The 27,045-nt window shown below is 39.2% G+C and overlaps 1 protein-coding gene across 3 annotated transcripts in view; it reads right to left on the bottom strand.

Moving 5' to 3' along the window:
- The window catches only part of cnksr3 (cnksr family member 3), a 43,202-nt gene extending 16,208 nt beyond the window's left edge, over positions 1 to 26,994 (bottom strand). For all 3 annotated transcript variants that reach the window (XM_077538734.1, XM_077538735.1, XM_077538736.1), the window contains exons 1-11: positions 26,719 to 26,994; positions 14,974 to 15,137; positions 11,222 to 11,424; positions 9,186 to 9,273; positions 5,677 to 5,718; positions 4,564 to 4,683; positions 4,405 to 4,464; positions 3,879 to 3,947; positions 2,695 to 2,841; positions 1,217 to 1,341; positions 642 to 829 (exon numbers count right to left, since the gene is read on the bottom strand). In XM_077538734.1, coding sequence (XP_077394860.1) covers positions 642 to 829; positions 1,217 to 1,341; positions 2,695 to 2,841; positions 3,879 to 3,947; positions 4,405 to 4,464; positions 4,564 to 4,683; positions 5,677 to 5,718; positions 9,186 to 9,273; positions 11,222 to 11,424; positions 14,974 to 15,137; positions 26,719 to 26,770 — 1,258 coding nt within the window. In that variant the 5' untranslated portion in view covers positions 26,771 to 26,994. The remainder of the gene's footprint in view (positions 1 to 641; positions 830 to 1,216; positions 1,342 to 2,694; positions 2,842 to 3,878; positions 3,948 to 4,404; positions 4,465 to 4,563; positions 4,684 to 5,676; positions 5,719 to 9,185; positions 9,274 to 11,221; positions 11,425 to 14,973; positions 15,138 to 26,718) is intronic.
- Positions 26,995 to 27,045: the final 51 nt, after the last annotated feature.

The raw sequence follows: 27,045 nt of genomic DNA, 5'->3' as shown, positions 1-27,045 counted from the left end.
ACATTAAATAAAGTACAGTGAACAATTTGAGCGGTTTCATCCTGATTGGACTGAATTTTCGCCACTGTGTTGTTTTTGTTTAAATTTTACTCATTGATGAAATTGTCAGTCAATTTAGTTACTGTCATCGCCTCAATGAATGGCTTCTATTTTAGTTTTCGTTTCATTTTCGCTTGAAATTTTTTTTTCGTAACAAAATGATCACTTTTATCAACTACTGTATTATCTGTTATAATGAATGCAGTGTGTACCAACCTTTATTAAGACAAGATACATATTTTACATTAGAAATATCTCATGACACACCCCCAAACAAAAATGTCACAAAAAGTGTGAATGCTGAAATAATAATGATCATTGAAAATTGTGTGAAATCTGGGCATATTCACATCAACATAAAGTACAAATTATATACTTGACCTTTTCTGTTGTATGACTGGTGACAGGTTTATTGTACCTTCTGCCATCTAATTTAATTGGCTTGCCATATTGCTGGCATAGATTGACTAGCCAATATATATGAATTGTAATTAACAAATAATAGTTGGCAGACCAAATTTTGTGGAATTGTCTCATATCCGGAGTCCTACCTGTATTCATGGGATGTATAGGAAATGCATACAAGATGAAAATGTACAAACCCCGAGAAGATTTGTGCTCCCTCATTCTGGGCTGGATCACATTGGCGTCGATTGGACAGCCCACACCTAGTTTGTCATAATCGGCGATGGTACCACGTTTCCTACTCTCCTGGTCCAGGAAGGAGTTGGGCGACTCGGAGCCTTTTGGCCTTTTACTAAAGCTCGAGAAGGCGTCCGTTCTTCCCTCTCTGCAAACACAAGTACAAACAGTGCAGGAATATTTTTAACAGCACAAAACAAAGCCTGATTCGTATGTGGAAAAAAAATAAAAAAAGACGTGATGCAAAATATCGGTCTCGCTATTATTTAAATAAACGTGGAACATGTTGTCATCTCCCTGGAGGAGGAAGATAAGCGTCATTGCATCAGGATGGTGGTCGGATTTGTGGGAGCAGAGTGGGTTGGGAAAAAGCAGAACAGCGTATTCTTGTAGGAGGTGAATGTCAGGCCGCAGCAACTTAAAAGGAAGGAGGCTACTTTTAAGGCCTTAACCAAGATTCGAAGCAGCTTCCACCTTCATGCCTTCTTGCACTGCATCAAACTACCCTAACTAATGCACAAAAGAGAAGTTTCACCTTGGAGTGTACGGCATTTGAGGGGGAGGCGGGATGTAAAAATCCAGGATTGCTGGTTTCTCCTTTTTGGTTGATCCATTAGCTGTGTTGCAGGGGGACTGGGTTCGGATCAAACAGGAATTGTTCTGGAGGAAAAGACAGCAAAACGAGTTAAACGATATAAACCATGCACATTTTACACTTACAAATGATCAATAGTTATTTTAATATTGTGTTAATAATAGGGACGTCACCATAAGGGCTATATCGTGATATTAAAACTGCCACAATATCGTCGTCGTAATGTTCACAATATTTAAAAGGAACACATTTGTTAAAAAAAAATGTGCAGTTCTAGCACCCTCTAGTGGCTAATTTATTAGTGCAATTTAATTTGCATTAGGGATGTTTTGGCCTTCTATGTTTAAAATCTATTCTAATAGTCAGATGAAGGGGAACCGAATTTGCTTGTGAAGCGATCAATGCGTGCTTGCATCAGCAAGTAAGTGCCTGAATATTGTTATTAGAGATTGTAGGTGGTTTATATGCATTGCTCTTATGTACAAAAGAACAATATTGTGCTTTTTTTTTTTTTAGTATGAGCTCTTTTTTTTTTTTTTACAATATTGTGATTTTTTTTTAAATATCGCCAACGCCCCCACAATATCGTGATAATTATTGTATCGTGAACTTCATATCGTGATAATATCGTATCGTGACGTTTGGATATCGTTACATCCCTAGTTAATAAGCCATTCAATAAACAAAAGTTCACAAATTCTAAATAGAACAAAGACCATTTTTTGACTAGGAAGAGTTTTTCCTTTCGCTCTTGCAAGTGAAACTGAAGCCAAGTATATCCATCCAACACTGCAAAGCATTCAAGTCCCCGTTTTCCTCATCTGAGAAAAACATAAACTGAGATGGCCAACACCGATATCCCGAAAACAAGATGCTGTGGGCATGTTGACAGTGGTCACCTTTGTTTGATGAAAGCCTTTTTTTTTTTTTTTGCAAAACACTCTTATCTCATTGTCTGACTAAAACTGAGGCCGAGCAATCTGACAAAGCCGCAGCTCGAGTTTCGGTCACCCACTTTCACAGCAGCTTTGTTGTCTTGTTATCTGCTTCAGGAGATTGAAGTGCAGAAATGCCTGTAATGCATCTACAGTACTCGTAAGAAAAAAACAAACAAAAAAAAAAAAACACTGTCACTTAACATTTGTGAGTGTATGATTTATTTTGATGGCAACATCCCGGACATTTGTTTCCAATTAACCAGATACAATCTGAGCAGACTCCTACACGACAGCATGGCTGTTTTATCTCCCACAATGAATCACATGACTGTGCCATTTATGACGGAAAACGAGAGCGTTGAACTCTTCGGAAAGCCTCGCTGAGACTTGTCTGGGCTTGTTGCTTTGGACTTCTGGCGGTGAAAAGCTGATAATTGAAAGATAATGACTAGATATGCGTAGGAGGAAGTGCTTATGTACCTGAGGTACGGGAGGCTTCCAGCGCATGTTCTTGAGTGGGGCGGGGGTAAAACCTGTTGTTCCTGTGGGTCGCTTCTTTAAGAGGAGGAACACACCTTTGGGATCCTCCCTCAATTTCATGACCAGGTTTTTCAGCTGCCAACCCACCTGGATTACAGGAATAGAACACACACGGTTTCATTAACATCATTCATAATTCTATACCTACAACCAGGTCTACAACCCGAGGTTCTTTAGTCCCTCTCCCGTGGCACCCCGTAGATCGCTAAAAATAATTTGTAGAAATTAATATATATTTTTTTTTTTACATATTTATTTTATTTTTTTAAGATAAAATATTCTTTAAATGAATTAGTGATTTAAAAGATTTTTTTTTTAAATATTTACAAAATGTGAGCGTCCAAATTTGTATGTTGCCTGAAAAAGAGACGAAAGGTAGATGAAAGTTTTTCTTAAATGCCTAAAAATGTGCAATGAGTGACCATAAAATGTCCAAAAATAGAGGAAAATTACAGTATAATGTACAAAAAAATGCCCATAAATTTTAGAAAAAAAATTTAAAAAAAAAAAGAGGCAGAAACCAAACCGTTCAAAAAGCCATATAATGTCAAAAACAAAGGAATAAAGGCAGAAAATTACCAAAAATATTGTCTTTGGAATTGCAAAAAAAAAAAAAAAAGTCATAAAATTTAGTTAAAAAAAAAAAAAGTAGAAGAAATCCCGAAAATAATCATAATGTGCACAAAATCCCCCCCCCAAAAAAAAAAATCAGAAAAAAATAATTATAAAAAGTCAAAAAACAGATTTAAAAAATAACTACTAAATGTCCAAAAAGAAAAGAAAAAAATCCCCCCCAAAAAACATAAAATGTCCACAAAATTGCCAAAAATGTAAAAAAAAAAAATTGAAAGTGAAAAACACAGAAAAAAAATGTAAAAAAATAAAATAAAATAAATAAATAGCCACAAAAATGTCCAAAAAAAGGAAGAAGAGAGGCAGAAAAAGACCATATGTCCATATCATTTTGTTTCTCACAATGTTCAAAGTTTTTGCGGCTCCAGACAGATTTTGTTGTTGTGTATTTGGCCTAAAATGGCTCTTTTGACAGTAAAGGTTGTTGGCCCCTGCTCAATAGCAACTACTGTAATACGAATACATAAAACTACACCAAGTAATATTCTCACCACTGTCTGTTGATTGACCTGAATCACTTCATCACCAGCATGGATCTTCCTGGTCAGGTCGGCAGGGGACTGAAGAACAAACACAATCGGTGAATTTGTGTCTCATTTGCTCGCCTGTTGCTCAGGCGGCTCATCCGTTACGTTAGTTCAGACCGTATAATGTTATTTGTACCTTTAATCAATCAGATTCAATTCAAACAAACGCATCATGTGAAAACACACACGACAAACAGGACTGTTGATGATTCAGATAGTGATTCACAATTAGGACTGGAGGCAAACTGATCCATACATAGCAGTGATACTGGCGCCTGAGTCACTGCCTTGCATGAGTCAGTCGACAAAGGTGGGACTTTTGCAGAGGCTGTTTGTGGACGTGCAAAACAAAACAATTTTCATAGGCACGAACTGTTAGAAACTCCCTAAGATATTGCAAGTCGTGTATTTTTATTACTGGAGGAGGAGATGTGAAATGAAATGAGGAGAAAGATGAGAGAGATGCATGGGTTGCTGTGTTAATACCTACATGTTCTGTGGTTCCAGTAATGACATGTAAGCCGTCATATGTCGACTTGATATACATTCCCTAGGAGGAAACACACACAGAGAAAAAAATGCACTTTGTAAGGTGATGACCATGTTGAAAAGGGGGACGTACACGAGGGTCAGATGAAACAGTCCTTACCAGTCCTTCACCAGGTTTGATATTGGTCAGCTGGACTTCCTCCAAACAGGCAGACTGGCTCATCAGGGGGTCAGAGGTGGTTCTCACAGTCTGATCACAGATGTTGTTCAAAATCTTTGACTGGTAAAAGGAACAAACAAGCAAAATATGTCAAATGATTGAAAAGATCAAATTATATAAGTGCACAGAGCTAGACTTGAGACACATTCAGTCAGTTCTGTCTTATAGGGACAGGTGAATAAATCCCCGCTCTCCTGTCATGCCTCTAATGCGCTGATTTACCAGCAAGCCACCATGAAAGCGACTTTTGACAATGTTAAAATCCATGTTTAACACATTCATTGCCAGACCATCAAAAAAATGCATCATTTGACGTCTTTTTTCCGTCAATGGCAGTGAATGAGTTAATCTGAGGACTAAATAGATCATGTCAATGTATCAGTGTGCTCAGAGCATTCAGGGACTGCATTGCAATAGCCAAGTAGGAAGGACTGATTGAAGTAATCAATTCTAGAAGGTACCTGGCTTATCAATTCAATGACCAATTTTTAATGTCCTTATTATGTCCTATTAAACAATGTGTACAATTTGGTTGTATTTTGGACACTCTGCTTGAAATAGTGAAAGTGAGCTATAGAAAGCCCCTAGAGCAGGGGTCTCCAAGTTGGGTCCTCGAGAGCCCCTATCCAGCCTGTTTTCCATGTTTCTCTCCACTAACACACCTGATTCATGATCGGGCTTGTTATCAGGCTTCTGCAAAGCTTGCTGATTAGCTGATCATTAGAGTCAGCGTTGCTGAAGGACGGAAACATGGAAAACAGGCTGGATAGGGGCTGTCAAGGACCAAACTTGGAGACCCCTGCCCTAGAGCCTGTAGACTTTCTGCAAAAGGAAGCGTTCATTGATTGATGGCCTGGTTGCAAGAGCACTGGCAATACATTAGACCTGTCAACTATCCAAGAAGAACAATGAACCGGCTGCAGATATAACATGCAACGTCTAAATAAAAATTTTGTATTCAAACAGACCCTTTTAAATAAAGTGTTGTCTCCTATAATTATCATTTGAAATTAAAGCAGGAGAAAAAAAAACAGATACATCCAGGATACTTACTACTTCTAGGATTTTTTCCTCCATCTCATACACACAGCAGTCCTGTTAGACATAAAAAAAATAAAAAAATAAAAAACAATGACAGATTAGGATCCTGAGTAGTAATCAACAAGGTAGCAGAAGATGCAGTCAGAAGAGGAGTTGGTAAAAAAAAACAATCAGCTTTCAAGAGAAATAGTGAACTGCCAAAAAATAAACAGCCTGTACATCAAAATGACACACCTACCTAAAATGACGGGAGCTGTAATTACACAACTCCCTAAGTTGTTAAGTGAGCTATTACAGGATCCTAAAGGCCACTCTGACCTCTGACGCATGTGGGAACAATGTGGTGAATTGAATAATGTCACGTAACTTCATAACTGTGAACCCGCCGGTCAGTTCTGCTAAGTCAGCTTGGGGTTAACGGTAGTCCAAGCGAGTGCTTTGACTGCAGCTGGACTGCACACAGCTGAGGCAACAGCCTCCCCTGACAACTGTGTCAATGGGTGGTGAAAAGGGACTGTGTTAAGGATAGGGGTTCACCCTGCCTGTTTGGAGGAGGGGGTTGTTTTGAAAACTGACACTTACATGGAAGTGCTACCACAGAAGGAGGCCAACCATCAAAACACAGGTGAAATGTTTCAGTCAAAGCTTGACAACAAAGCATCCATGTTTATCACGCCTGAATCTTTGCAAAATCAAATGTAGAAAAAACATGATCAGTTTTAAGACTGAATGAGTTTGACTTTAACATTCAACTGTGTTTTGTTTGGCAGTCTGCTTCTGCTATAGGTACGCAAAAAATACCTAAATGTAGTGTGGAAAATCCATGTTTCGATGTCTTTTGAAAAGTTAATTCCAAGTACATGTGACTTTGCCACATTTCCATCACGAAACGAAAAGTTAGTGTGAACGCAAAACGAGTAAAAACATTGATGAGGTTGTATCTGATATACAAAAAAAAAAATAATAATGTACTAAAAATAAAATGGGGATTGAGAAAGAGTTCAATCCAAAATAGAAGTTGTTGTGTTTCAGTCATGAAGCCAAACAGCACTGCCATGTTCTACAAGCACTGCTTGGCACAACTTCTATTAAATTGTCACTTGTAACTAGGGGTGTTAAAAAAAATCGATTCGGCGATATATCGCGATACTACATCGCGCGATTCTCGAATCGATTCAATAAATAGGCAAAATCGATTTTTTTATTTTATTTTTTTTTTAGGATTCACACCTTGAGCATGGAAGAATGTTATATGAACGGAACATTAAGCCTTAATATTTTATTTTAATGCTGTTCAAACATGAAACAGATTACAACCTCTATAAGACTGAAATTTCAGATAAATAAATAATACATTTTCATATAAATCTTACACTCTACAAGCTTACTGATTAGTATTTTCTAAATTTGAATGAAAAAAAATCGCAACAATCGACTTATAAATTCGTATCGGGATTAATCGGTATCGAATCGAATCGTGACCTGTGAATCGTCAGGTACGAGGCAATTCACACCCCTACTTGTAACATTTTAGAACTCATCAAATAATATGAAAATGATAGAGCAACATTCTTCAAAAATAACTTCATGCACCCCAGATTTGTCCTGTGTGCCTATACTCGTCTCCCCAAGCTAGATCATAACTAATAGCCAATAAATGCAAAATGACAATTCCATGAGTGTAGTAATCCTTTGAGGTTTGGGACTTGACCCCCACATTCAGTGGTGGATCAGATGACCGCCTCTTCATGCTTGTGGGCCTTTGATCTGCCACCAGAGCAGATTTGTATGGTTGAGCAACGATGTGATACCGAGTGGTGGGACTGTGTGGGAACATGTAAGGACTTAACACCACATCAGAATAAAAGCCATGACATGACACTAAAGTCATATTATGTGAATTTGATTGTCCAAAGTAAAGTCATCACTTCATATGACGGAAGCTTGGCCAAAAAGCTCAATAAATAAGAACAATAAATAAGATTTGAATATATTAGGAGTACGGCCGATATTCAACGCACACAATAGCCATCAGGCAGAAGATGTAAATTGCATGATATGAAATTATTTTTAATTTTTGGATAAAGAGCTGTTCAAACCTAATGCCACCCTTCTTCTTTGTGAAATATGAATCACTCATGCACTCCGTCTTCACATATAAACTTTTACTATTACACTCACAGAATGTCAAAACAGGATTTAGGATGTTGACAATTTCAGATTCATACTTTCTGCAGTTAACATCCAGACAAACAGCCTCGTGTGCCATTAAAATTAAACTGCTGCACGCTTTCAGCACCTATGAAGAGCATATTCTACAACCGTGGCACTCATTTGGTGGGCCCCAAGGTCTCATAAGCCCCACCAGCTGCCAATTTGTGGCCCCTAAACTGTTAGGGCCTTTTCACTCTGCATTTAGATATTGATATTGCTAAAAATGACTAGATTTTGTTGCTTGAGTCATATTCCATTGAAATGACAGCCCAAATAAAGAACATCACATCACCAAATATTTATCATAAATTATGTCCAAATGACAATCTATTCAATTCAATTCAACATTTTTATTTCATTCTTTACAAAAACAAATGAAAGGGGACAGAAAGAAGTGAAACTTATATCTGCCCCTGCTAAAAATAAAAATAATAAAATAAAAAACTAAAATATTTTATTATAGTGTACATTTTTATTGTGGTCTTATTTGAATATTACAGTATTATTTGATGTGGCCTGAACAACCTCAATCAAAGAACCGTTGACACACTAAAAAAAAAATGTTTCGGCCCCTAAAGATTTGTTTTTGAATATCCCCGTCTACGCCATAATCTCTGTGATTCCCAGGGCAGTGTGGGAATTGTACACCCCCACTTGTACAACCATGACGAAGCAGCCACAGTAAATCAGGAGAGGTGCTGAAATCCCCATCACTGGCGAGGAAATGTGCACCCTGGGAAAGGAATTAATTTTCATGAAATAAGCCTCTAAAAAGGACACCTGAGGTCTCAGTGGCCACTTTCAACTGCACCTCGAAGTCAGCTAATGAAGACAAAACATTGTATTGCATAATAAATACCCGCACACATTCTTTGAAAACTAGCTACGGACAACTGTTACTGACAGTTGAATACAAAACACTGCTTTCAGACTTTCATACAGCGAGCCCCCTTACCTACACATAGCCAGACTTGTAAGACAGCCTGAGCTCCTGTTGTGAACATGTTGAAAAATCTAAGCAACTCTCAAAAAGACACATAGGGGGGGTCTTCCCTTTTAGCTCGCGAGTGGAAAGCTCCTCAAAAGAAAACATCCATGTCTGCAATTATCTGCTCAGACTCATGCAGGGCTGTGGGCTTCTGTCATGCCTGCCAGACCACATTTCCCATAACGCTCCTCTCCTTCACTTGATCCTGCATGTCTGTGCCCCTGGGCTGGTATGTGCTCAGTGTTCTCCGCTATTGTGCATATGTCGGTTTCTCGGCGGCTGGCTATACAAGTGCTGTTGTACTAACTAGTGTGCAAACCTGTTGAACGGTGGTGGTGAGCTCCAGGCAAAGCTGAATGATCTTGTTCTTGGTGGCTGTGAAGTCACTGATCCCTGTGAGAGGCGTCCTGTCCACAGACAAGAGAGGGGGGGAAAAAAAAGTGGTCATGGACTACTACTATTACTACCACTCTACTGAAATTTGGTAAACAAACCAAGTACAAGTTCCAAATTACAATGGTAAAGTTTGACATTTATATTGAAAAGCTCAATATACGCAATATTGTATTTAAGCAAGTGACTTGGGTGACTGGCCAGTGGCCACAAACAAACTTGTACAAAATTCAACTATATTTTTGTTCCTTCCTTACAACATATGGTCAAATGTGCTGGGACACAATTACACCCACGGGAAATGAAAATGAAAACTAAATAAATACCATGGGGAGTTGCCCCCCACTATCCTGGGAAAATAGTCTGTTACTGTAGATTTGGGAGTCTGTGGGACTTTTTGTAAAGTCAGAGGTCACCATTGTTGGATGATGTTGATGGGGGCGGCGGGGGGGGCAGTCATCCTTAAAGTGAGCAGAGTTGAAGGCTGTGTGTTCACCCAATCATGCCTTTATGGATCTTGTTTTGCGCACAAAAAATGCATGCAATTTCTGACCACTCACCATGTCTTAGCAACATCAAGCAATGACTTTCAGGTGGAACAAATATGCCTCATCCAAACCAGTTGTTTTCATTAGTTTTAATTTTTTTTAAATGCTTAGTTGTAGTTAGTTTCAGTACTAGTTTTCGTTTTGTATGTGTATTGTGCGCAATATTTAATAAACACCATGGTAAAATGAAGAAGTAACATTTCTTACTTAGCGTAGGTGCTGCTAGATGACGTCACTTATGTGTGACACTTTCAAACATCTTTAGTAGGGTTAATATTGAAATAAATATACTTAAAATCACATTTAAAATCATCTCCAAAGGTTCATGTATTAAATTATTTACCAAAGACTAAAATGAAGGACATTTTCGCTATAATAATAGTTTTAGTTAGTTTTGTACACATAAAATTTAATTTCAGTTAGTTTTAATTTTTTTAAAAGCATTTTTTTATTTTATTTCAGTAATTAATTAAAAAAAAAATAGTTTCAGGTTTTGTTTTTTTTGTTAGTTTTCGTTAACTAAAATAACACTGATCCAAACCAATAAATTGATTAATGAATGAAGAGGAGGGTCCCAAAATGTCTAAGACCCATATTTCAGAATCGGATAAAAAAAAAAAAAAAAGGAAAAAAAAAAGTGTATTATATCTATTGCATTAAAATGTATTCAGAGATGCACTGAATCAATCCCATACAACAAAATTTTTTTAATGTTCCACTTGCTAATGCATTATCTACTCACAAGTCTGTGCAGGTCACCGGACGGATCAATACTCCAATTTTAGGTGTCTGCCTGTTTCTGCGGCATCACTAAAGGTAAACAGTGCTGCATCGAGATTTGCGGGACGAAGAGATTACCATTAGCATTAGCTTCTGAGTAAGTGTCACATGCTTGAATGATTGGTCGACATGTTGGGCGCGAGCCCGGGGTTATTAAAGTTGACGATGTGTGCATTGCATGCACTACATGCATGGATCTGCACGCTAATTTACAAGTCTCAAATGTAGTGCGTAAAGTGCTGCCTCCATGCATTTAATGTCTTTCGGGGCACCCGCTTTTTTGCAGACTTTGGGCTTCACTTCCGCAAGTAAGAGCAGCTTGCCTCATTGAATCTCCTGGCTGTGCCCCTGGTTGTCATGGTAACGAAAGCTGTACTCTGCTTTATCTTTGCAGTAGCACGAACCGGGTGGGCCTTTGTACATTTTCATGAGACACGTTCACTAGCTCAAAAAAAAGTCTAGACACTTAAATAATGCAGGTGTAAATTGTTATGTAATTCTTGATCTTTGGGGTATTTTGAGGACAACTGGGAACTCATTTAGATGATGACCAAAATCATGTGTCCTTTAATATTGTTGTCCGATAAACTCCAAAGGTGTTGACTAGTGTGTGACATGGTGTGAAAACGCTTACCTGTCAAGCCAAGCCAGGAGGCTCTTTGCAGCACCGATAAGCTCCACCACGCATGTGAGAAAGTCATTAGGTGGCTTGCGTGACGCACTGCCATCATACACCGGGCTCTTCCTGCGATCAGATGTGGCCATGTGGAGACTGTTGGTGGCTGCTCTCATCCTCACCACCAGGTTCTTCAAGTTGTCCGTCTCCACACCATAGTTCTAAAACAGTGAACGTATACACAATGATTTTTAAAAAAAAAAGAAGGAAAAACTGAATACATTGATAATGCAATTACGAGCTACTTATTTGTTCAATCAAGTTAAACGGGCTGAGACACAGGCTGTCGCTCGTTAGCTTGAGCGTGTGTGAGGCCAGGGTGTTCACGTGTCATCATCTGATTCCGATCGTGGAGAGTAAAGTTTGCATTCTTTGGGCCTGGGCCGGGGTTGTTTCCGGTCATTGAATTCTGTAATTTATCGCCGCTTCACATGTGCAAAATAGCCACGCTCAGTCTTCACGGGTTATTAAACAGTGGCCTGGTCGGAAATAAACATACTTATATCTTGACAAATTCATTTTTACTGTATTTGTAATGAAAGAAACAGTCGGTAAGACACATATCGTGTTTGTTAAAGCCGAGCAGCAAAAAAATAAAATAAATAAAAATTTAAAAAAAAGCCAAGCAGCAGGAATATAGTCTCTGCTGTCCTAGGAAATATCCGCTTGCAGGGTGTTGCAACTCTGCCAACAATTCTGCTGTTCAGACTGATGTGCCAGAAGCTAAACATGCTTGCAATGAGAAATGCGGCGCGTGTCGAGCCAATAAAGGAGATCTGTGAGTGGTTAGTGTTTTGCTTTTATTCCGCTCCCTCCTGCTAAAAACACAAATCTTTTCACTAATGTCAGTGTTCAAGAAATTAATGGAATAGTTTTGTCTGACACACAGTCATTGTAAGCAGCCTGACTCTTGGTACGGGACATCAAACTGCATTAGCATTGAAATCATTCGCAAATGTTTGGTATTCAAATACTACAGTGTCAAATGTTTAAATAAAATATAGGATACATACTGTATATAAATATTTGGGATGTAATGATATCCAGGTATCACGATATGAAGGTCACAATATGATAATTATTACATCTGTGGGGAGGTTGGCGATACCAAAAAAAAAAGGTCACAATTTTGTGTAAAAAACAAAAAACAAAAAAAAGAACTCATACAAAAATACATAGTAATAATAAAAAATATAATTTGACCACAGGAACACGACTTTCAAGGCACTCTTTCAAGTTGAGCAATTCTGAAATGCTCTTTTAAGAACCTTGATCTAAATCTTATTTAATATCTGTGGAAAAAGCTGAATCATAACGTCTGGAAAAAGCACCCTTCAAACCTGAGACGACTGGAGCAGTTTGCGCATGAAGAGTGGGCCAAAATGCTTGCTCAGAGGTGTAGAAAAATCGTTTGCGGTGATTTTTTTTCTTTTTCAAATGTAATATTTCATTAACGACAACTGTTGAAGTCAAATGAACATCCGTTCAGGGCCATTTGCAAGCAAGGAATTCATTTAGAATACAAATGTTTTCTTATGCATGGCCCACTTGACATCATTGTTGATATTCTATTCGCACTGTATGTGGCGACTGTGCAAGTAGCAGTCTGAAAGTTGCTGTTGACATTATGATGTGGGAGTATCTAAAAGGACTGAAATGAATGTTTCCTTCTAAGTGATGGATAACTATCACAACACAGCACTTCCTGTCCCTTCCACAAGCTTTAGCCAGACAGCACTATAAACGTGCTGTGTGTTTTTCATAAACAAGCTATTAATACAGAATCTAAAGATAAGTCTTATCCCACATTGGAACACATCCACTGGCTTCAGTGGCTCATCACATGGTTTTATTTCTACTAATGTTCTAATGTACCAGTATGTCTAAAGGGGCACTTTTATGCATCACTGGGGTGAGGGAACTTGCACAAACGTTTAGGGTTTTACAGACACTGCAAAAAGGCATCATGGGTCACAGAAGTCCTGTAAAATTAAACAGAATGTTCTTTGTTTGTCCTTGGACAGCAGTGACCGACCGATAGCATGGGGAAGAGTGCCACTGTTTCCTGTGGGGCTGTGGGACAGCATGTTGGCCCATCAGGCAATGTGATTAAGGTTGGCCCGTCGTCAATGCTCTTTTCCATAGGTAATATGGAGCAGTTTACAATGTGAAATTGTAAAAAAATAAAAAATAAAATAAGGCTTATTTTGATGAAACACAGAATATAATCAGTCTTACTTCTACACAGTCCTTCGACAAGGACTACAGAAATCAGTGAACAATTACTGTTGATATGCTGAAATCAGAAGATTTGGACAATTTTAAATTAAAAAATGTCTCCAAACAATTACTGGATTATTAAAATAGTTGTTAATTAATTTGCTAATCAATTAATTAATTTTGACAGCTCTACTGCAGTAATAAAAAGGTGTTGGACCACAACATGCACAGCAAGATAAGACTGTTCCATGAAAGGGAACCTGTGTCAGCACATTAAACAGAAAACAATGCAACTGTAACATTCAAAGAAAGTCTTTCCATGTGTTGCTATCCATTAGAAAGCAAGGTTAAGCTAATAAACACGTCATCTATCAGACCTTACACACTCATTGGATCAAACATGTACATGTTGAATTGGAAATTACTCATAAAAATGTATCATTTGGAATGGCACACTTTGGGGAAGCTAATGAGAAAGAGAGAGGCGTTGCAGTACACTCCAAATGAAACATGCTTGTCCACATGACCTAAAGGGCGATCCATATTGCAAAAAAAACAGAACGGATTTGAATTTTCAAACAACCCGAGAACAAGATGATCCCTCAAAGAAATGATAAAGCCATTAGGGCTATTTTCCAGAGGAAAAAAAACAAAAAACGAGCCCGACATTAAAATGTAAAGACCTTTTTAAACGAGCATAAAGAGAGAAAATGCTGACACAGATCAAAACACATGGCCCACAATCTGCAAGACTTTTATAGGACAGGAAGTGATAAAATTCCAAATCAATTCCATATGCTGGAAAAGTTCGTTCCCTCTCAGATGGACCGTTTGTAGTGCTGCTTTGATGATAACTAGCATCCAAGTTGCGTACACACGAGGACATACTGTACAGTATATTCAGTATATGAGGAGAAAGCAAACAATGTGTGTTTGGAAGAAACAAGTATGTTGGACAAAGGGTAAGCTGTAGCGAGCAGTAGAGTTGAGTACCTTTCAACTTTTTGTTCTGGTCTTGGATTATTCTATTTCTATTGGGGAAATCGCAATTACCTTATCGTTCAGCTCTACCCTCAGGAATCATGAATATTGTTTGCAAATGAGGCATTATATTATTGAAAGAAATTGTAGATAAAAACATGACATCTGAATCTTGTTCATCATTAGTTGCTCTTTATACCACGCAAAAATCCCTCATAAACACTGTTCCCAAGCACACACAAATAACTTCCGGTTTGAAGCCTCCATAACCTGCTGAGCTGGATAATGATGCCTTGCTGCATCATTGCCTCCTTCCGTTGCCAGACTGCAAACGACAACCTGAGTTTGTAGTGGATACATAGCAAGATAAGAGACGCATGCAACCAAGATAACCAAGAGGCTCACAATTTGCTTCTTCCTAAAGTCATTCATTGCAGTTTGGAACTTCCTTTTTTTTTTCCTCTCTTTTTAAATAATAGGGCCTACACTTATTGATGAGTTGTACTCACCAGAGCACATAGCAGATCAACAGCCTCCAGCACTAGCTCCTGGTGTCCAATCCTTGCCACACCGAGCTCTTCCAAGTCTTGATGCGTGATCTTCAATAACTGTTCTCCACTGATTTTCTCTCGCTCAAAGTTGCCCACGTACTGCTGTAAGCTTTCATCCAAACCTGGACGCACATGCAAAAAAAGAGCACAGCATACAGTATGTTTATTTTGCACAGATAATATGAATAGAAGAAACATTTGCCACTTTAATTTTCATGTGAAATATTATTTGTATGCACGTGAGCTTGGTTGTGTGAGTGTAAAAACAATGCAGAGGAGTAACAGGTGGAACAGATAACTCTGCAAGATAAACACACTACAAACAGAGCAACAGTTGAAACCGCTACGTCTGTTAGGCTGGTTAAACAATGGATGGCTATATTTGTACAAGTGTGTGCGTATGTGCAAGCGTGTGAGTGCCAACCGCCTCTTGCTGAGTTTAAATAATGCATTGACTGGACAATAGACAGCCATGCTAACAACCCTGGTATTTACAAGTCAAACATCGCTTAAAAAAAAAAATGTTTGCATCCGGGAGCCTAAGATGAGCTTCTTCAATATGACAAGAAATGAACACACACAGAAACCACACGTGCAACTTTGCACTCGCTAATTGTTAGTGCATGTTTGGAGAAAGCCATCTTTCTTCCAATGAAAGAGCGTTCAGAGACTGGGCAGCTGCAGATGCATGGCCATGTGCCCTGCTTCTCAAAAAGACCCGTCAGCTGCGAGGCACACTCAGTCACAACCTCATCTCACACACACATACAGATATTCCTCAGTCCAAGGCAGGATTTGGTAGTCCAAAATCAGCTTGAAATTCAAGTCACGAGGACCTTGACTTGTTTTTCGCCAGAAGAACATAAAATGTTGCAGCAAATCAGTGAGGTCTTATAAAACGTAAAGCATGACTTACTGAGAGACAACCCACTAGGTGTGCCTTGTAGACAGCAAGACATTTTCTTTTTTTCTAACAAGGCATATCAACATTTTATATCGCTTAACACTCAGGGCGGGCGGGTATCAAAGTGGAAGACATGACAAGAATGTTAAACGTTGAAAGATGATAAATTGCTAAACGAATCTAAGGTTTATGTCACAGCTGCCCCCATTTAAACAGTATTGGAAATTACCAACATGATGTTTGTTCATGTAATTCATACTGTGCATCAGCATAAAAAGCAAGCAGTTGAGTATGTAACTAATAAAGTAAGAAGTTTCACTGGCTGAATGTCATGCTTGATTAATTTCTGACTTCTCAGAAGTCCGATGAGCCAAGTATAAAAGATGAATTCAATTTGAAATACTCATGACTGATGAAAATGGGAAAACTCAAAGAACTTGAAAGAGTCTCAATTCAAGCAATTCATGATGCATTATGACAGATGGTCTAATAAATTGGTTTGGTATGGTCTGAGCCTGAGCTCAAGTCATTTCAGCTGAATCAAAGGAGAGCCAATCATAGCTTGTTAACCATTAGACTGCACACAAGCCAAATCCAGTTAGGCTCATGAAATGTTTCTCATTCCTTGGCATGCAAATTCCTCAACACCACATTAAGGAAGTTTGGGCTTAACCTCTGAATGGCCAGCAGCAGGGGAAAACTGTCATGCACGCAAGACCAACAAGAAAAACTGAGCAACCCAGGAATAAGAAAACAAAGACAAACTAATTGTAAACGCTGAGCCAGCTGCAAATCTTGGGTTAGCAGCAAGGTGAAGGAAATTAATGTCACATTTCCGTCTACTATCGGAACAAATGCCACAAGCAAAGTCAGCAAACAATAAGACTTGTCATGGATCAGATTGTGCAGTTTTTTTGTTTTTGAAGTTATCAGGCCCATCACAAAAAAAAAAAAAAAACAGTCTGCATGAGAAAACCAAATGACAGGATTGGTACCTGTACATTTGTCACCAAAAAAGCTCGGGGGAGGATGATTCAACTAGAAATACTAGTAAAGATGGTGTCAAAGTTGTGATCCGAACGGAAGGGAATGCAGTGCCTGTGTGAATGCTTTTCAAAAGCTGTGCACGATGAAAGAGCTGACAGAGTTTTATGGCCTTCTGTGAACCACTTGGCAAACGTCCTCAGACCAAAGCAAGAGGGTGTAACTCTACAGCAGAGACATAAACACACACCACCAATGTCAAATACAATCATCTTGATATACAGCTGGGCCCATATTTACAGCTCCCCAGTGTTGGGTTCGATTGAAGGCCAAGTGCAGTAACTCATTAAATGTGTTGAGCTTAATAAGTTTAATTTAAAACATATTTTCTTTAAGGATTTGCTGGTGGTGTTATCATTGAGTGTGTGACAACCTTAAGTTCGCTGTGGTGGTCTGAGTAAGCAGCTTATTCATTTCAGTCATCAATTATTACGTCAACAAGAGATTGTGTAGCCTAGGTATACTTCTGCTTTATCCACAGACAGGCATAATTGTGGGTAGCTTGGACAGCACTGGGCACGGGCACTCTAGTCTGGGCCATGCAAGTGGACCGGCGGTATATCTTGAGGGAGGCTATCAAGACCCACAGCAAACTTAATGGTTGTGTAAGCACACATTTCTGGCAACATAAACAGCAGAACCATTCTTCTTGCCAATGTCTGTGCTGTTCTTGTCACTCTATCAATATTTCCCATCAGAATTGGGGTCTTAATGCTTTCATCTGTGATGGTATTTGTTCGCACTTATGTGGGAGACAAAGCAACACATCAACTTTCTATACTCCTTGTGCTATCTATTCTATCTTCAATCAGTCTATATCAGCTTAGTTTGGGGGAGAGACGAGGTACACACTAGACTGATTATCGGTCAATCGCGCGTCAGACACATGGAGAAAAAGAGTTTACATGCACACCCATGAGCAAGATTCAAACCTAGAACCTTTTTGCCATGAGGCTACCCAATCAATGACTATATTGCCCCATTTGCAAGCAAGTTTGGACACCTGAGCACGGGTAGATTTGCACACTGTTCTCTAGAAAATACTGATCAAGTTTGAGCAAGTAATCCAGATGTTTAGTAGCAAATAGATCAATAGTTTGAGCAATAATCAAGTAGATCAAACTGTAGGGAAAAAAATAATGAGAACCAAACTTTTAGCACAACGCATTAGGGTGCCATGAGATCTCATTTGGTGAAATGTCTACCACGTGAGGTGTGGAATTAGGCCCCAAATGCAGACAAAACACGGGAATTGGGAAACAGACAGTCTTTATCCACAAAAACACAAAGTAACAGAGAGCAGGGCTGATAGCCTCGAAGAAAACACTTGGCAAACCTCAGTTGAGCGAGTGTACACGGAAACAATCTCGAACACATGGAAGAACAGCTTGCGTAAAACCCTAACCCTAATAAATGTATCTTTGTTTATCAATCTATGCCAGTGACAAAGAGCGACAGGGAGAACAATTAAATGCTCCTCCACTATATGGAAGAAGGATACAATATACCTGTGTATCCACCTGTTGCCATCCATACAACAGAATAAGTGATGGCTTCCGCTGAGTATATCAGCTTTGTGTTCAACTTAACAAGTAACAAGTAAATTTGCGAGTGTCAAGATATATTTCAGTATACATACTTTTAACATTTTTTTTTGGCTGTGTGCCATAAAATTTTTCGAATGTAGAATATAGCCTTGGGGAAACGCAAAATGCGCACACACACACACACACACACAAAAAAAATGAGCGAATTCAACAGCCTTTCACTTCCTACAGAAAAACTGGGTAAGCTGCCTCCACCAGATCTCTCCCATCTTTCAACCACTCCCTTTGCTCCCATTGGGAGCGGTCGCCACTCTAACGCACACAAACAAACATGCACCAATATCCCCACCGAGGTGGCCAGTGGGAACATGACCGGGTGTACAATGGCAAAGCCAGTCTAACTCTTCTGTTTTTATTTGTCAGGCAGCCCTCTGAACCTGCAGGGAATGGTCAGGAATTTGACTCATTGTTCCCCGCTGAAGCAGCACCATTGTGGGAGTTCACAGCACTGGGGCACAATGGACTCGGGCTGGACCAGGCTGTGCTGCAATTAGAAAGAAAAAGCTTGTCTCTGCAACTGCAACGCTATCTTCTAATGCATGACTTAACAGAACAACAAAGCCTGTATAGACACAGGGTTGGTCCTTCCAATGGGAACTGGGGAAACGAGTCGCACAATGGGGCTCTACATCTCGGCATGTTGTGTCTTTCACTGTGTGCTTGATGTACAAACAACTGTGTAACAATTTGACAGTATATTTTAATGATTACAATCGTTTTAGGGACATGCTTCAAGATACAGGAACTTCCCAACATTTCCTTTGAGTTCAATGACTAATTCATTTTCAATCTTATCGTGGTTTCCACTCTCTGCCAACAAGGAATGTTTCACATCATGTACCAGAGTGATAAATAAAACAACTACGTGCGTATCGATGACGACGTATCCAGGGTGGGTTTCACAAGTGAAAAAAAACAGCTGGTGCAAGTGTCTAACTTGATGGATGATGACTGATGGGACAAGAGCGGTTAAAGTTCACAGGCTTGCCAGAGTTAAAGTATCAACAAGGGCGAGTGTGCTCAGTTAATCCATAGCTGCTTCTGTTATCTAAAGAAAAGCCTAAACAATCATAGATTTTGAAGTGAATAATATTGCATTTAATTTGGCGATTGTGCCATTCAGACACACCAAATTCGTTTTTATTAGGAGACAAACCAGTTTAAAGGAGGGCATCACTATCAGACCTGATTTCCTTAACTTTGAGGCATCGGTGATCGGCCGATCCCTTTAAATAATACCGACGCTGTCCGCCGATTCAGGTCCGCCCGCAGAAGTCTGGAAAAGTTAGCCACTGTCTTTTTTCTGCTGTTTTTGCTGCGAATAGGCTTTTCATTTTTATTTGTGAGAACAGCTTCATGTGCATTTAAAACAACTCGTTTGTATTGTTCAAGGGTTTCCAGTAAACAAGATGGGAGCAAAATTTGAAGGTGGATGCTGTTGGTTATGAAATAGGGGGGGGGAACAAAAGGGATTGACGGGTCCGACTTTTTAAGGATCGGGGATTGGTGACGCGTCGGACATCTGACACACGGGCATACAGTATATAATACCTTTGACTGACAGTTGTCTCTTCAGGATGAAGCCAGAGGGCAGCCATCTTACATTACCATTGTTATGTCATATCAACATGGTTTGACAATTTATATTTCTAATGCAAAGAATTATTGGCAATGGTGCATGATCAGAAACTGGCAGTTGCCATAATTCTCCCAAAATATAATCCATCGCATAAATCTTGTGTAAAGCGTGTGTAAAGTTTTGACTGCCAAGCCAAACATTGACTTGAGGTTTTGTAAGCTGCCTTGTGTCCAGGTTAGGTCGGACGACAGATGGATCCAAAGAATGAGACCATTATTTACGTGCAAATCCTTTGTGAAGAAAATACAACTTAACTTTGTAAGACAAAACGGTTGATCAAGAGGAGTAAAAACAAAAAAAATAAAATAAAATCTTGGAAATGTTCAATGACCCAGTTATCTTGTTAAGACACAATAGGAACAAGAGCCTTTGCTTTTGGATGAATTATGTAAAGTATGAAACACATGAGTGACTACAAGGTTGGGGGCAATCCTGGTTTCTCTGATGTGAAAAGCAAGGGTTAGTCATCATCTGTGAAGGGTAAGTGTGAGTGACTTGATACCCGCAGGCCGTGATGGGTATCGGCAAGCACGCACACGAAATGTACACAACACTGTTGCACGGTGGTACTTTACTTCTCATTCTAATTAAAGACAACAAAGACATATGCACACAATTAAATCCCTGCCCATAAAACACTCCCCGGCCCGAACCCCCTTCACCCCTTTTCCAGGTGATGTGTGTTTGTACTCTTGCCAGCAGCCGCCGTCTGTTTCCCCCTCCAGCTATGACACTTAAAGAAAGGGCCAATCAAGTTCATGTACAGTATGATGAATGCAATGTTGACTGAAAGCAGTCAAAATAGGGCTGTGCATACAGTGGGAGGGTGAGGGGCAGGTGAGAGACCTTGCCAGAGTGCCTGCGCCAAACAAACGAGAAGATAAACACCAAGTCCCTCCACTGGCAGACACCTGTGTTATGAGTCATGAAAACAGGCAGCAGAGCTTAGAATAAGTAGGCTACGCTTCAGGATCAAACTGTCAAGTTTGACCTGCATTTCAATGATGTATGTGGTTGACTGGTGTGATAATGTCCAGTGACAGGAAAATTGTGACTTCCACGTCACAGAACCTAACTTTTAGAATAAAACAATGAACAAATTTATTTGCAGGACAGAAGCCCTGCATATAAGCAACGTTTCAAGTCAAAACAACATAGTACATACATATTGACACATGCTTTTGGAGCCATGGTAATGGTAGGCCTTGAAGCTAAATCAATGGACCGTCAGTACAACTACAATGAAAAACAAGATCAAACATTACAGTTCCATATACGTCAACACACACAATGTATTTGAAGCATGATCATTCAGAAGCAATAGGAGCCTGCAGAGAGCAATAACCTTTCCCCAACATGTGATTAAAACAGATCGGAAATAGTTCCTCTGTAAATCAGTGGAAAAAGTAGAGCATTAAATTGTATGTTACATGAACGGGATGATTTAAAAACCATGCAAACAGCAGAATTCGCCCAGTCGGAGCAGAGAACCTGGAAAAGCAGGCATGTCTGGACATGCTCTAAACAAGCTGTGCTATGATATTCACCCGGTGGCCAACTAAAGCCAACTGTGGGTTCACAAAGCTGCCCACTGCAAATAGTTTGACTTGATTATACCATAAAACGATGGCGGGATCTTGGTGAGTACGGTATTTGGTCAGTGAGGGGACCATAAACCTTCTAAAGGCAACTTGTGGCTCTAAGAGAAGGGAAAACACACCCCACTTGTTTTGACTGCTCATCCTCGGAGCAGAAAGTGACTGCATTCCGAGGTCATTTGAGCGGAACTGCACTAACGCCGTTTTGATTGCAATACTGACACAGGCATACCAAAAGCCCAACACTATTCAAGGGCACATTTGTTTTACTAGCAGTCTGAGATGTTCAATATATTGGAGCGACTTCAATCGCTTCCCTGGCAGAGTACGCCTGGCATGCAAACACACCAAAGGCTGACACACGCTTGATTTAATTGCACAAGAGGTCACTCAGCACGTCGCCCGTATTTGCACTTGCGTCAGTTGTGCCGACTAAGGTTGAAGCGTTTATTCGTGGCGCTTAAGCAGAGCACTTCACAGGCCAATGCTCTTAGGGCAGACTGCAGCCAAATAGCTTGCAGGACACACTAAGCAGAGATCATCTACGAGATTTGCAATGCACATTCTACATTTGAATGAAAGGCGTGTGGATCGAAGGACGGCTGACAGGGGTATCAGCAGGGATGTACTGGGACCGACATTTGGTGCAGCAATATCAGATGCAAGTGACTAAAGGCCAAATAATGTTTTGTTTTTTTTCCGGCTGCGTGCAGAAGATGCCCCAAATACGACCAAGGCAATGTTACCTAACAACAAAAGTCAGATCACAGAGACTGAATGTTCACCTTGCTAGCTTGCTATATTAGCAAGGTGTTGAAAGTGAAACTGAGATGAGCCTGCTGCGCCAATCAGATCTCAGCGAAAGTAATTTATCCAAAGTTGTGGTAGTGGAGGTGGAGATGGATCCAATGAGCACAAGCTTACTTTGTTGGTTGCCCAACAAGTCCAACAAAGCATTAACACATGTTGCAGCCTGCAGACTTACTTTTTTGTTGTGTCTGACACAATACTACTCTGGCTGTGCACCCTCACCAGCCACGTGTGCTGAAGCCCCCATTAGACGTAACGAAGGCGATGGCCCTCAGTCACCTCTCCCCAGGGGGAATCCTCTTACAGAACTTCCCCTGAACTCTGAACTCCATTTTCTATAGAGAAGTAACACAGGTATCTGCCCATCAATGGAACAATAGGTTTATTATAAGTGCTGAATGGCTCGGTGGCTGGAAATTCATTATCATTTATTTTCATGTTTTGAGCTTCTGGGGGTTGCCATTAGGGAGGCTTCTTAAAAAAAAGGTGGACCTCCAATTAATCCTGCTATTTTTCAAAGCATATACTAGTCAAAAAAGTAAAGCATACTTGCCAGGTTTGTCACCTCTCTGAAAAACTAATTACCTCTTTGACACTTTGATGTTAGCTGAAAAACAGGAAAGAGATGTCCACACCTTCGCTAATGTTGGATGCAAATTCCTTTAGGTGACGTATAAAAACCCACATTTCACTATGTCATACATAACTTGTCTGCATCGGTGCCTCGAGTCAAACCAGTCTGGTCAGATGCTGAAGATATTAGGTCTTTGGGTTTACTGGATGGAGATATGCGATCAAAGTTGGCAACTTGATGATTTAGTTACGCTCGATTCATCTATGATAAAAAAAATAAATAATAAATAATAGTCCGTATTTGACTATACTACAGACAACTTGCAGTTCATCCCGATACTTAAAGACTCGTCACATGTTCAAGCACAGTTTAAGCTTGTTAAAATACTGGTTAAATGCCAGTCCTCAGACTGTAGTTGTGCTGGCTTGCACGTTTGGAATGGCTTGTTTGTCAAAATTTGGCTGGCTTACTTGCAGTAACGACAAACTCTAACCAAGGGAGATGGAAAAGAAGCAAAATCTTTGGTAAAATGGGAAAACTTCAGCAGCTTTACAGCCGTGTGCTGTGCCAACCCTTCACAGCTGAAGCTTCGACCATGTGGACTCGCTACTATATTTGGAAAATGAAAGGCATGGAAGTGAGAAGCACCACATGGAAGACTACTGATTTTTTATTTTTTTTTACCCGACCCTTATATTTATATTTATACTTCTAATTCTTATAACATCTTGACATACTATTTATTTGTGATGGCTTAATAAAACTTCATCACATCCTGATGGCTAATACGTGACATATGGCACTGATCACATGACACCTGAAATCCAGCGAGCGTGTGATGAATAAAACACGCTTTAGGGCATCACGAGTCCCCAAGACAAAAGCTGACAGTGTTTAAATTGAAAGAACCAATTGCCCTTTCACTGGCAATAAACATCCACCAGCCACTGCCTGATCTCCTCCAACAATGCAAGTGATTAACAACTGCTTCAATACACAAAGAACTTCCTTGTCCCTCTGTGAAAATCAACCTGAAGCAAATGAGAGCAAATGTATACAGTATTCCTGTGAGTTACATTTTACTTCTCAGATGCAGCAACAATTAAAGGCTTTTAAATGAGACTGTTTTAGCTGAAAACTGATCACAACTGTGCACTCATGGCTGTTTGGTGTTTTGGAGCCTAAAAAATGTTTTAACAGTTACACAACTTGCATGTAAAATAAAAGGAGGAACATGGAACTGTAAAGAGCGTTTGTGCTTTTCCATTCCAACAAAGTGTTGAACACACTACCCATATCTCATCGAGTGGCGAAGGATTGCAAGTATTTGCAAAGTTAGCGAATGTTGATTTTTTTTTTCTTCTTTTTTTTTGTCAAGGTTGCAAACTGTTAAAGACGTTCACCAGATATTCCCAAACAGTTGTAATGATTACAAATACTACTTTATTCATAAAGCAATTTAAAACAACCATCACTGCATAAAAAGTGCTATACATAGAATAAAAATCCATCATGTAATAAGTAAGGCAAAACAAAGTAATGTAAAATAAATTCATAGTAGGCAAGTAAATTAGGAAATAAAATTCATAAATTAAAAACAATAATTAGGTATGTGAATATGTGAAAATAAATAAATAAATAAATAAATAAATAAATAACCTTTATTTATTTATTTATTTTCGTCACCTGCTGGTGCACGGTTGAAATGTGCTGTTTTGAGTAAAGGTACAAAAATCATTTTTTTTAAATTAATCCAAATAATCTATTAATAAAAAAAAAAAATACATATGTGACCAATTAATTGGTTATTCAAATAATCTGTTCTCAGTTTTAAGCACTGAGCTTTGACTTGTTTTTGTTTGTTTGTTTGCTTATTTATTTCCACAGTGCGTTCAAATACAGACAAAACCTATTGATAAGCAATCATTTCACTGTGAAAAATGGACTCCCTCTGAAGCTCACTTACTATTGAATCAATAGTATTGATATTAGTACCCGACTATAACAGCTTGTTGTCATTAGCTATTTGCATCATCAATAATATTATGCATAGTTCATGCCTTTCAGCTGTCTCTAAACAAGATTTTATTGCACTAGTTATACACAGTAATACTTTCTGATGTATTTAAATGCAAAAAAAATGATATAGTACAATAAAAGGAGCACAATATCAAGGAGAAATAATCTTTTTGTTGAAAGTACCAAAACAAGAAAATCCCTTTTTCTTGAGCTGAACCATGAAAATTATCTGATGCCTAGTTGCCCATTTGCTTGCGAACAAACTTGTGCACCTTGGTGCTTTTGGGCTCAACATCCCAGGTTTTGGGTATTTTGTTAATGTTGGTAACTGAAACAATATGCTCCAGCAGTCTGCTCACCTTATTTGACCTTATTTGTCATGGCCTGAAAATCCAGTGGTTATCACCAATAAAGACAACCGCTGAGTCCGATTTTCAGGAAGACTGGTGGCAATGAGGCCTGTGTCAACTAATCCCCCCCCATCCAACCGTGTCCTGGCTTGGCTTTTCTCACTGAAACTAACCCCTCCACAATCCTTTCGCGCTACCAACCATGGATGCAGACTGGCTTCAAGCAGACCACAATCAGAGTCACATGGTATAATCTGTGAAATTGGTTGTATGAAGTTGAACTATAAACCATTAATTATTTTCCTTACAAGTCCTAACGGTCATTTAGTACACACACTACCAATACGAGCAGTGAATATTTTCCACCCATACCTCACATACCATTTGACATCTCTCACACCACATAGCTTTGCAGTGACTGGACCCAGGTAGCAAGAGTAATTCGCAGTAGATGGCAAACATGCTACTGGCCTCTGAAAGTAAATGAAAGTCATTTTCTTTTGAAGTGAGCCAAAATACACGAGTGCTTTAGGCAATTCAACGACGTGATTTCAAAGCCGGTTGATGGGTAAATAAGCAATGCCTGCACATGTTTTATTTTTATTTTATTTTTATTTTTAGACAATTTGATGGTTGTAAATGACAGGGTGCCCACTGCCCAGTGAATTGCCTGCAAGCTGAGATAGTCAGCACGTTTGTTTATAAACTCCAGAAAACTTGAAGTTTATTGAACATATATATATATATATATATATATATATATATATATATATATATATATATATATATATATATATATAAACACATAAACAAATGACAAAGAAAGTTAAAAGTAAAATAAAAGAAACATCCAATAAATGTCAATTTATATGTTCAAGGGAGTAGGAAGAAACCACTCAGAGAGAATGAACATAAACAGTAACAAAAAAAATTATATATATGTACATTTTTTTAAAAGAATGTACATAAAGAAAGAAACTTGCAGCTGAGTGCAAGTACACCATTGACTGACAAGTGAAATGCTACGAAGTGACGTTGTTGAGTGCTATTTGTCACAGTTTCTTTGTACTAAACTAGCTGCCGTTTAACGACGGTTATGACATATAAACGTTAACTTCGGATAACTTTCTGACAAATACATAATGATATATGGCTTACCTTTCATCCAGTCTACAACTTGCTTTGGCGTCCACTTGGTTATCGGTTCCATGGCTTCTTCAGTTAGCGTAGACGTGACAAAATATTTTGGCGAGGCTATTTGAGGAAGAGTTGAGTGTCCGCTTGGCTGTCACATCCTCATAATAACTTTGTTTTCATTCTGTTAGGCAGTATGTCTTCGTTTGAATCGTTTCCCAAACAACTCGCATGACGCGGAGAGGGGCAAGGTTGAAATCCCCCACATTACAACTCCTCACCCAGACGCCCGTGTGGGACTTGTGCTGCTTTCAAAGACAGTTCGGAAAAAATGTAACAACAATGCGATCG

Source organism: Festucalex cinctus, chromosome 12 (genome assembly GCF_051991245.1).
Source record: "Festucalex cinctus isolate MCC-2025b chromosome 12, RoL_Fcin_1.0, whole genome shotgun sequence".
NCBI classification, from domain to species: Eukaryota; Metazoa; Chordata; class Actinopteri; order Syngnathiformes; family Syngnathidae; genus Festucalex; species Festucalex cinctus.
The sequence above is the reverse complement of the archived record's forward strand: the minus strand, read 5'-3'. Positions and strand labels throughout refer to the sequence as shown.